Source organism: Anticarsia gemmatalis, chromosome 8 (genome assembly GCF_050436995.1).
Source record: "Anticarsia gemmatalis isolate Benzon Research Colony breed Stoneville strain chromosome 8, ilAntGemm2 primary, whole genome shotgun sequence".
Taxonomy (NCBI): domain Eukaryota; kingdom Metazoa; phylum Arthropoda; class Insecta; order Lepidoptera; family Erebidae; genus Anticarsia; species Anticarsia gemmatalis.
Window position 1 is genome coordinate 11,524,728 of NC_134752.1, and position 12,210 is coordinate 11,536,937.

A 12,210-nucleotide genomic window follows, 5' to 3' on the forward strand; every position below is an offset into this window, starting at 1 on the left:
ATAGGAAACTGTCATTGCAAACGAAAACATTTTCCTTTTGTATTGAATTCTATAATTTATCGGCAATACGGTATTGGTGTGGAAATAGTTAATATAATGCACGAAACGACCAGTCAGACGGCTTGCTAGATAGCAGTTGAGAACAAAGACTGTCTACTATAAAAGTTCCAGTATTATAGTGTAATTTCGAGCAACACCCATTTTCAGTGAACATGACTTCAATTTTTGATCAGTACGAGCAGGCGTCGCAGAGTTCACAGCGGCCGAAACCTATGTCTGAACCAATGGTGTCCTCCGGCTATATAAACATGGAACTCGAAGACTATAGTCCAATGTTTACGAAGAAGAAAATGATACTGAACAATATCACTGGTGTAATAACTCATGCAGCGGTGTCGAATGACTCTCTGGTACTGGCCATGTCTAAAGAAGACGATGGAAGGAAGTTATTTCGTCTCGATTTGAAGAAGAAAGGGGACTGTGGTGAAGGTATGTTAAACTCACCTAGAACCTTTCAGTTTTGTGTACTGCAAAGTGATTAATTACGTTACTAATTTCTTATTAAAGTCTATTCAACATGTTACCCCCCACTGTTGAGTATACCTCCCCCTATACCACTAGATACAGTCCTGTGCTTGTCTTATCAATTGCAGCCCTACACAGTAAGGTATGATCTCATCTAGCCATCTAGTTGGAGGCCTTCTCTGTGACCTAAACATTACTAAACTTCACAATAAAGTTACTTAAATTACCTTCAATTTACTATTTCAGAGATTGACTACTCAAAATTTGTTCAACAAAATTCCAAACTGAATTCCATATTTCTTGACCCACTTGGTTGTCACCTTCTCATGGCATTTGCTCCTCGAAGCAAAGATGGCATGGGGTATCCTGAACTATTATACTTACATCAGAAGAGTTTTAAAGTAAAACAAGTGAGTAAGTCCAAGAGTTATGAAGTGACAGAAGTGGGATGGAATTGGGAGAATACCTCTGAGAATACTACTGGGCCTATTCTGCTGGGGACTTCTCAAGGGCATCTGTTTGAGACTGAATTTGAAGCTGATAGTGACCGGATGTTTACTGCTGGCAATCAGTATTGGAGAGAGGTAAATAAGATTAATGGTTTTCTTTTATCACCATGTTATTTGATTCTTTCTATGTTTACTTAAGCCAAGTACTGAAACACAAACAATAAAATATGATCTGATTGGCACCTTTTTGATCCTAGATGATGCAACTACACATTGTCTTATACTTTACACATTTTAATATCACAATTTAATAAATTTTTGTAGTTACAGTTCTTAGAATATCACTAACTTTCTTCAACACAAAACTGCTTGTAAAATTACTATTGTCTCATTTAAGAAATGTCTTATCACATGTATTTCAATCACCTAATATAAAAAATAATAAAAAATATAATCTGTCTTCTTTTTGGTTATAATTTGTGTTGTCCTCATTATAATGATGTGTATTTCCTACACAAGCTGCCTAACTATCTTCCTCTGTATGGAAACAAGGAAGTTGAGGGTTTGGTAAATTTACTGTTTTTCTTATGCTTTCTATTCTGAGTGTTGTATGAGTGCTAGATGATATGATATAAGTATTACAGTTTAATGGGAACTCAATATTGTACAGTAAAGAATATCTTGTTAAAAAGTTTAGTATAATGTACAATAGATAGTAAGAATATTTTGTTGAAAAGTTTAGTTTAATGTACAATAGATAGTTAAAGCAGGTGGGTGATTTTTAAAATGGAATTTAGAAAATTAAATAATAATTAAAAGTGATTATTAAATAAAAGTTGATACAGAATAAAACATACAAATATTTTGCTTCATGTTTCTGACATAATATTTTTCTGCACATATCATAGAAAACATTCCTAGACTAATTTTCCTTCCACCATCAAGTAAAGCTTGCAATCAGCACAATACTTTATAACAAATTGTAAAACCCTAATATGTACTAAGACTACAATGTTCCACAGATTTTCGACATCGGCAAAGGCTCTGAGATGCCGATAACAGGAATACAGTTCCACAGAGTAAATAAGACAAGCAAATATTTCATATTTATTACTACAGCAACCAGATTGTACCAGTTTACCGGCCAAGCTGTGATGAAAGATGACAAACCATCCTTGCAGTCAATATTCTACATGTATTTGACTATACCAGAGACTGGTTTCCAAGATATACATTCGAATTTAAAATATTCGAAAATGCAGTTCTTTTTCGATAAAGCAGATGCGCCAAAGACCTTTGCGTGGTTGACGGGACGCGGAATATTTTATGGCCAAGTAAGTTACTGGTATATTTTGTTAGTATTTAAACCTTTTTCCTCATTTTGATACTCACACTGATTGTAGTGTGGTGATAATGCTAGTAGCAAATCTCATTAAATAAATAATGTGCTGTGTACTGTTTCATGGTCATAACACTTAGTTTCCTTAAATAGTATATAACTTAGTGGAATAGATTCGCAATATGAAGCAACTATTTAAAGCGATTTATAGCTGCTCTATAAAATGATTCTAGACGCTGCTTACGAACATGTAAAAAAATTCTTAAGATTGCCCTTGCTTGTACATTAACAGGCAATGCTTTTGTTATTTCTTTAAAATATTGTAGTTGACTACCAGTCCAATCAGCTACTTTTTATAAAATGTTAAAAACACATTTTAGTATAGAAATACGGGTAATGACGTCCCTAATATCGTATTTTCGTAATAAACGAGTCTCTAATAAAATGTCTTTATTCGTTAACCCAGCCAACTACCCAATTGTAGAACAGTTTTTATATATTTCTAACGCCGTGACCTTCTTACTTCGCAGCTGGATCCAATATCTCAACAGAATTCAAACTCACTGATCAGTCAAAGCTCTCTAATCAGTTACCCTACAGGAGGCACAGAAAAAGAGGTAGCACCTCTTTCATTCGTGCTCACCGAGTTTCATGCACTACTCATGTACTCCGACAGAGTGAAAATAGTCTCTTTGATCAGCCAAGAGTTGATTTACGAAGATATGTATACAGAAGCTCATGGAAAACTTAAAAATATTGTCCGAGATTGTAAGAAAAATAGAATATGGGCTATCACAGACAAATCAGTTTTCAGATACAAAGTTATAAGAGAAGAGAGGAATCTATGGAGAATTTATTGCGATAAAGAAGAGTTCGATCTCGCTAAAGACTATTGTTTTAACAATCCCGCTTTTATTGATATTGTTAATGTGAAACAAGCAGAATTGTTGTTCAGTAAAGGCGAATATGAAAGGAGCGCGGAGATATTTGCCGAGACACAAAGCAGTTTTGAAACAATCTGTCTGAAGTTTTTGGAACTAGAAAAGCCAAATGCTTTGAAAGTGTATTTGAGTAAAAGACTTGATTCGTTGAAAGATGACGATAAGACTTTAATATCGATGCTTGTTATTTGGATGACGGAGTTGTATTTATCACAACTAGGCTTACTCCGTAGAACAGAAAAGCAGGAAACAAATGAATATCAACAAATTCAAAGTGATTTCGAAGTGTTCTTACTACATCCAAAAGTAACAAAATGTATGCAGCATGTGAAATCCGTTGTATACGATTTGATGGCGTCTCACGGAGATAAGCAAAATTTGATTAAATTGATGATAATAAATGAAGATTATGAGAACGTTGTCGCTCAGTATATTTATAAGAAGTCTTATTTAGATGCTATACAGACTTTGCAGACGTTAAAAAGGCCTGAGTTGTTCTATCAATTTGCTCCTTCGCTTATAGACAAGTGTCCTAAGCATACGGTGACTGCTCTGATCGCTCAAGGGGATAGACTTAGTCCCTCGAAGCTCCTCCCAGCGTTCCTCTCTTGCCAGAGTGATGAGGAACATGTATCAGAAATTATTAGGTACTTGGAATTCATGCTGAACTTCAATGTGAGGGATAAAGCGATACATAATTATTTGTTGACGTTGTACGTGGAGCATGATCAAGACGCGTTGACGAGGTATCTAGCGAGACAAGGAACTGATATCGCTGTGGTCAATTATGATGTGCATTATGCTTTGAGGTAAGTGTCATAAGATGTAGTTGTAAATGTAACAAACAATTTTCGCAAATAGAGCAGTCAGAATTCAAGATTTAGGCTTTGGAGTAAACATTAATTTGTTTCGAAATATTAGCTCGTTAGAACGTCTTTTAAACTAGGATTCATTATATTAGAGTGTTTTACTATCTCGGACGACACATGTCAAACGATACGAATATCTACGTATACGCACGTGCACGCTTGACGTTTATATTACTCGTTATCGATACATGAAAATTACTCCTAAGAGCAAGGTCAGATTTTTATTGTATTGTAATAAGCAACATGCCCATATTTTCAAATACGTAAAATCACGCCTTTGCTCCATGATGTTGAGAACTAAGAACGCGATTCGTGATGATTTCTTCAAACACCTATCTTACAGGAGCACCGCCTATTACGATTACTACGCAGGCCCATATTTATAACCAAATATCTATTTTTTCTAGACTTTGTCGTGAGAAGGACCTATCAGCGGCGTGTGTGAATCTATCAGCATTGCTCGGTCTGTGGGAGTCGGCGGTAGAGCTGGCGCTGCAAGTGGACCTGCAGCTCGCCAAGAACATCGCCGGCATGCCCGAGGATACAGAGCTGCAGAGACAACTGTGGCTTAATATTGGTGAGACTTACTTTACTTTATTTTCAGTCATCATTATCATTCGTCAGTCAGGCCCCCGAGCTTGCGAAAAACTTAAGTATCACTATCAGCTTGCGTTACTCGAGAACGGTGAACATTCAGATACTACTGATTCAGATTTAATAATCCTTACTGTTTTTGCGAAGTCGGGTAAAAATATGGCATCATTATCATTGTGACAATGCACAGAGCTATATCAAAATCAATGGCGCTCGAAATTGCAGTGGTCTTAAACTGAAATTGTATCTTTAATTGTCATTAAGTTAATAGAACCGTATTCGTAAATGTAATGTAATAAAGCTTTTTCTTCCTTCAAATCGTATTGCCATCAAAACTTATTATCAGTTTGATTGAACATAACGAGATAGCTAACAAGAATAATTACAATTTCAAATACTCTATTAAACAAACACAACCATTAAACAAACATGCAATTAAACCAGCTTTAGCCTGCATACAATATAGTTTCAACATTATATAACAATATTACAATATATTGTGATTCAGTACACAAGTGCACTGCAATGATTGTAACGCACTAAGAGCACAATACTACGCATCTTAATTGATGACTTATGATAATTAATGGATGTTCTTGATATTTATTTAATTGAGATCTATGGACTCATGTATAAATAATTATGTGTCGGTTAATTTATTATGCCTTTGTAGAAGATTGGTGACCATTATAAGCTAGAGTTAAATGCCGCGTATTTATTTATTTGTTATTTAAATGGACTATTTATAAATCGGAATTACGTATTGTTCAACTGGATACATTTTCTCTTTTGTGTATGAGTAAAGAAAATCTTGCCTTGTGTTAGGCATTGTTCAAAAAAGCAATTGTTCAATAAACCAATCTTGATAAAATATGGGTTTTGCGATAACATTGAATGGGAATTACTGATGCCTTCACCTCTGTCTTCTCCTTTAGGATGAAGTTTATAACGTGAATTTATATACAAACCGATTTAATTATAGGTCGGTTATGTCAAAAATGTTAGTAGTATTAGTTGCTAATTAACTTAACTTTATTTTCAGCTGAGAGTGTGATAACAAAGAACCAGGACATGAAGGAAGCGATGAACTTCCTAGAAGAGTGTCAACTCATCAAGATCGAGGATATTCTGCCGTTCTTCAGTGATGTCGTCACCATCGACCACTTCAGACAACCTATCTGCGAGTCTTTGAAGGTAAAGAGTTCATGTCCAACTATCCTACTGCCATTGTTAATTAGTGGTAAACTCACATGCCCTCACTGCTCAAATTGGCTATATAAACCATCTCGGTGCGCATCAGCGAAAATTTGATTTGATTAGGGAGCAGTGGTCACCACGGCCTAGTCAGATACATAGAGATACCCATGTATGTTACTCAATCACGCCAAAGTTCACAAAGATTGTTAATGTACTAGATTAACAACACACGTAGCGTACAGAAATACTGTGTCACACTATTCCTTTTTAAACGGCTGGACTGATTTATGTGATTTGGGTGTGTAATTGGTTCCTTACAATTGGAATCGGTAGGTTGCGCTACTAATGGTACCACATCACACTCTATTTTGAACTAAACAGCAACTGACGGGTCCGTCAGATTTATGTAAAGAATATAATTGTTCCTTAAGAGCTGTTTCCCGGTCCACCAGTTTAAAAAAATATATTTTGTTCTTCTCAAATGTATTTTGGTTATTTACAGGAGTATAATCAAGAAATAGAAATGATGAAAGCTGAAATGGAGGAAGCCACTACCTCAGCAGATCATGTGAGTGAACAACTTTTATGAAATATTGATCTATTAGAAACTGTTACTAAATTAATGCATAGGATACTTTTTACCTCGAGAAATGTATTTATGGAGACAAAGTCACATGGTTCTAAATGTTTAAGGAACTCAAATAGGCTTCAGCTAAAAATCAGCGCTGCAGTCACCCAGTGAACAGTGGCATATTGCACAGTGCCGCCTTTTGGGCTCATTTTGAATAGCATAAGCACATTTTGTATACTGACAATTGTATTGTATTTAGCTTAATCGTCATGTATTATGTTATTAATTCTGTGTCCAATAAAGTCGTTTTCTTTCTTTTTAAATCTAATATATAAAATTCTCACGTCACAGTTTACGTTGCCATACTCCTCCGAAACGGCTTGATCGATTTTGATGAAATTTTGTGAGCATATTGAGTAGGTCAGAGAATCGGCCAACATCTATTTTTCATACCCCTCAGTGACACTTTTTTTTTTTAACTTATATGGCAATGCAACGTTTGCCGGGTCAGCTAGTAATTTTATATTTTTGACAGGTTCGTGCCGAGATCCAGTCGTTCCGTAACCGCAGCGTGACAGTGCGGGTCAGTGACCTGTGTTGTCTGTGTGACATCGCGTTGTTACTGCGGCCCTTCTACTTGTTCCCCTGCGGACACAAGTTTCATAGCGACTGTCTCATGTCCGAGACGATGCCAATACTTAGTATGTATTACATATTTTTTTGCGTTCTTTAGTGTCTGCCTACACAACGCATGATTTTTTTTATGCATTGTTATTCTTTTGCTTTTCTGAGGACATAAGCTATCGAAGTGAAAGCCTTTCTTCAAGATTTCTATAGCCACTAAACTGAGAGCAATAATCCTAAAATGAAGTGAAGTTATCTGGACTTAACTTTATTTCAATGCACATGCATTCAACTTTATTTTTCATCTATTAAAGTGGTCAAAAAAAGAGACATACATTTGGCCTGAGAATTATCTTTATAGATATAAAAAACTAATAATATAATTAATTTTTACTCAATTTCTCTTGAAAATGGTTCCTATACTTTACCAATTACTCTTTTTTACAGGTCCTACTCGTCGTAACGAACTGACCGACCAGCAGCGCCAGCTCACCGTCCTCTCTAACATAGAGCTGTCCTCCGTCACCTCCAGCGGCCTCCCGCTACGAGAGGACCTGAGGAACAAGATCGACGACATCGTGGCCAAGGAGTGCATATTCTGTGGGGAACACATGATACAGTGTATTGATAAACCGTTCATCTCTGATGAAGACTGGGATAGGGTTATGAAGGAGTGGGAGTAAATTTAAGAAGTGAGGAGTAAGAAAGTATGTTCTATAGAAAGAAATACCCGTTTATACAGACTATAAGAGAATGAAACAGTATGGGTACTAAACTGTCGGCAGTCCCTAGTTGCTAGGTTTTTTATAACCAACTTCAAAGAAAGGAGGTTCTCAGTTCGAACCGTACGTATGTTTGTTAGAGCGCGATCATCTCGCGTTTGGTTGAACCAATTTTGATTCGGTTTTCAGCATAGTATAAAAGGGATTTTTAACTTTTTAACATCAAAGCACTCTGTAGTAAAGCAGTCCGAATAATTTGCTGTCATGTGTTTCTTTCAATATTTCGTTGCTCATAATCAGTCAAAGTAGAAAGACAATGTATCTTTATAGTAAATAGCCTTGCTTTATGTATAAATTATAATTTTATAGTATGTATGTGTAAATGGTATATAAAAGACAATGTTGTATGTTTAGCGTCGGTCTAGAGACCTTGTATGCCTTATTTGTGATCAAATAATTGCATTCGTTAAATTTTATACTACGAAGGCTATGTTCAGTGTTACTATACATAAATGAACTGATAATATTAAATTACATTATTATGCTAGATGTATAAAACGCCATGTATTCTGTATATTTTCTGTGATAATATTATTTTAGCATCATGGATTTTCGTTCAGTTCCATTTTATTAAATACTTATCATAAGTTAAGAAAAGTAATATAAAGTTTATATTGTAAAATGAATGGATAATAAATAAAATAAACACTTCGAATGGATTCATTATTTATTGAGAAAATTGTGTTATCAAGTAATGATAAACAATAAATTATTAAATATTAGGATGAGAGGAGACCGTTCAAATCCTAGAGGACAACAAATATCTTTACACATTTGTTTAATATTAAAAACGTAAAATGTACAAACATAAACAATACAATGTCAACACCTGTGTTATTTATGCACAAATAAACACGAAGATTAAGAGAGGCAGCACTCGGGCCCCGTGCGCGGTTACCACTGTGTATCTAACGCGACAATTCACTAACGCGAACTAACTTTATTGACTAGCAGCACCATCTACTTCCATCACCTGCGCCTCCGTCTTATCAACCTTATCGTCTACTTGCATTATATCTACGGCGCTCTTCTCCTCCACTTGCTTCTGTTCCTTATTGCTATCCTCCTTGTCTTGCTTACTACTATCATTACATTCATCTTTATCTTTCTTATCTTTGCTTTTGTCCACCTTTTTCACTATTTTAGATTTAGGGCTTTTCTCTTCGTCCTTCTGCTCTGTATCTTTTGTTTGTTGTTCGGGAGCTTTGTCGTCGGGTCGCGTGTCGGCCGCTTGTGTTTGTGTAGCTTCTTTGTTGTCGACGGGCGGCTCAGGTTTGTCTTCAACCTTGGCGTCGGTGGCCGGTTCCTGCGGCTGCGGCTCAGTCTTCACCTCCTGTGTCGCCACCTCCGCAGGTTGCTCCGGTTGTGGCTCGCCCTGTCCCTGCTCTTTGGTCGCCTCGTTCATCTCAACCTCGCCGTTCTCAGTGACCGGTTCGGCTGCCTGTGCCTCTACGTTTTCCTTCATTTCTACATCGGCCTGAGGTTGACTCTGGACATTAGCGTTACTATCGGCTTTGGCTTCTAATACAGCTATACATTTTTGGATGCACTTAATAGCCTCCTTCCGCGCCTGTCGAATATTTTCTTTACCGTCCGTTTCGATATTGTCTAATTTAATGAGATTCCTCGTAAGCATCTCATCTAAGAACAGGTACTTTTTATCTTTTTTGGTACCTTTGAAGTTTTCGACTTCTGTCATTAGGTTTAAGACGTCAGTTTGAATGCTGAGGATCAATGTGATGGGATCGTTAGCGGAAGGTTGTTGTTTGGGTTGTGGAGGAGTCTGCTCCCGCTGTGGGGCCTGCTGCTGCGGGGAAGGTTGCCTCTGTTGTTGTTGTGGTGGCGGCGGCTGCTTCGGCTGAGGTTGCGGAGGCGGCTGGTGCTGCTGCGGCGGCGCTTGCCTCTGCTGAGGTCTGGACGGAGGTTCAGTCTTAGCTGCATTGTGATCGTGATGTACTGGCACCTTCACATAATGCTCATCAGGCGTTTGTGGTTTAGGCGACTGAGATCTGTGCGGAGAAGCGCCGCGGGTGTACGCCGCCTGCGGGTACACTTTTTGTTGAACAAAAGGCTGAGGACCCTGTCGGAAGCCTTTGTTGAACGGTGTACCGAAAGCTCTGGAGAAGTTCGGTGGATGATGGAAGCCGACGGGTCCGTCGTCAGCGAAATACTGATCTCTGTCAATGTGCGGCTGTTGCTGTGGGGGAGACTGATATGCGGGTTTGGTGTCACCAAAGTGTGTTCCGTGATCGACAGATTTATTGATCACGGGTTCATCTCTGCCCTCCACGAAGATAGGTATGTGTCGCACATTGGAGTGCTGCTCAGCGTGAGGATGCTCCTGATGGTTCTGTCCGCTCATTTTGAAACTTTGGTTAGGGGGTGCGCTGCTGTCTGGAGGCGCTGACATAGACCTCTGGTTTCTGTCGTCCGCATCGACCAGGCTAGGGTCGGCGGCACTCTTCTGGCCGAGATCGTGTGAGACTGTGTTCCTTAAGCCGTACTGTGGTGGTAAATGTGTAGGTTGTTCGTGTTCCTGTGGACCAGGTTCTTGCTCAGTCTGTGTAGCTGTGGTCTGTTGGTGCGCCGGCGGCGACTGCGGCGCGGCTTGTGTCTGTTGCGGGTGTGCTTCTGGATGCGGAGGCTCGTCGCGAGCTCCGAATCTGCGGTTCCAATGTGACGGGAAGTGTTCTCTAAACTCTGGTGGGATGTCGTCGAAGGGGAATCTGTCGAAGCCGCCGAAACCGTCGCCAAAATCTGCAATTACGAAACGTTTTTTAAGAAAACCTGTAAAGAGCAAGATCCAAATTTAGTGAATCTTGTCTTACATATAGCCAGTTTTAAAAGTAAATGGATGGAATGAATATTGGACTTGATGAAGGTTAATGTATAATCGAATAGAATGTATAAATTGAACGTACCGTCAGTGGCGTCCTGGCTGGACGGTCGCCGCTTCCTGGCCCAGGTGGCGGGGCGCTGCCGCAGCCGCGCCGCTATGTCGGGGTGCCGCGCCGCGAGCTCACTCCACGCGCCCGAGCCCTCGTCCTCATCAAACGGGAACCCGCGCTGCACAAAAAACAAACAACCGGTTAATTATCAAGCCTTATTCAAATATAAAAACGGAAATGTTCACGATAACGTCAAGTAAAAAGCAAAAACTGGCACGGTACATGAGGTGTCAACAACTGATAATATGATTAAGGTGTAATTGGAGTTTTGGCACGAGATCTGTTTGCGTTGTAGATATATTATGTTGTCTAACGGCATCTGCGTTCTGCATGGTCAAACTAAACAACTGAACTTGGAATACCCTTATTTTAATGAATTCTGATGAGCAAAGATTTCCATATGTGTAGCAAAAAGACCATGATTTCCGCGTTCGCCTTCGAACTAAGTATTTTCTTTGTTTTTCCTTCTATTTGTCCATATTATCGCGTGGGCTGCTAAGCATGTGTCAGCTAAGTGTAATTCTATAATTGTGCGCATTATGAGAAGTGACACGGCTAGCCGGTACTATATAGTCACCTGACAACGTTGATCGTCTAGAGCACTATTCACACAAATATGTTGCAATACTCTTTATCTTCATCATTCATCTGACAAAGATGGTTAACAGATAATTCTCACCAATTAAATGTTTAAAAATACATTGTCAATGTAATCGAAACCTGAATTGTTGTTTTAAAAAAACCCAATACAGGAAGAGCATTTATCACCGGTTTCGCAAGTATCCGGATGGCTCAACAATAAATATGTAAAGCAACGACAAGTGCAACCACCCCACAATACATTCCACCTTACTGAGGAGCAGTACAGTGTCGGCGGCATGGCGTGCGACAGAGACGGAACAACTCACGTCAAAACAGAAAAGGTACATAGTAGTCACATTTGCGTCGCCAGATACAACCATATAAGGCAAGGACGGCCGAGGAAGTGGCCTTACAGTCGAGACTTTCGTATTTTGATACTACGGTATCATGACACGGACAACATTCAGACGATTTACATAGCGCGAATAAATATTTATAATCCCGATAAGTACACGCTTATAGCTTGTTCGACACAAAAACTGACCAATTAACATAACTTTATTGTTGTTGTTTTATTACTACACGAAAATTAACAAGAAATATATGCGGGCGCGTTGATCTTCCCCCGGCTTGTTGAACGTCAAATATATTTACTTCGATCGTTATCGGAATAACCTTTCTTCAGTAATTACTCGTGAGGCCTTAACAATTCGAATTCCGCAATCTATTAATTTATTTTATTCGGCGACCGACTTTAAATCGTTTCTGGAAATGTCAAGATGCGGGAGT

At 38.6% G+C, this 12,210-nt stretch overlaps 2 protein-coding genes across 5 annotated transcripts in view; one reads left to right on the top strand and one right to left on the bottom strand.

Annotated features, from left to right (window-relative positions):
• dor (vacuolar protein sorting-associated protein 18 dor) lies at positions 1-8,550 on the top strand. Of its 2 annotated transcripts, XM_076117770.1 has the most exons (10): positions 1-489; positions 772-1,109; positions 1,494-1,541; positions 1,997-2,308; positions 2,844-4,063; positions 4,531-4,700; positions 5,760-5,911; positions 6,417-6,482; positions 7,021-7,186; positions 7,557-8,550. In XM_076117770.1, exons 1-10 carry the CDS (start codon positions 213-215, stop codon positions 7,790-7,792), a joined length of 2,985 nt encoding a protein of 994 aa, XP_075973885.1. In that variant the 5' UTR covers positions 1-212; the 3' UTR covers positions 7,793-8,550. The 2 variants fall into 2 exon arrangements, with proteins under 2 accessions (XP_075973885.1, XP_075973886.1); XM_076117771.1 differs by lacking the exon at positions 1,494-1,541.
• stv (BAG domain-containing protein starvin) overlaps positions 8,541-12,210 on the bottom strand; it is a 24,301-nt gene continuing 20,631 nt past the window's right edge. For all 3 annotated transcript variants that reach the window (XM_076117773.1, XM_076117774.1, XM_076117772.1), the window contains exons 2-3: positions 10,813-10,957; positions 8,541-10,648 (exon numbers count right to left, since the gene is read on the bottom strand). In XM_076117773.1, the coding sequence (XP_075973888.1) occupies positions 8,832-10,648; positions 10,813-10,957 (1,962 nt within the window). In that variant the 3' untranslated portion in view covers positions 8,541-8,831. The remainder of the gene's footprint in view (positions 10,649-10,812; positions 10,958-12,210) is intronic.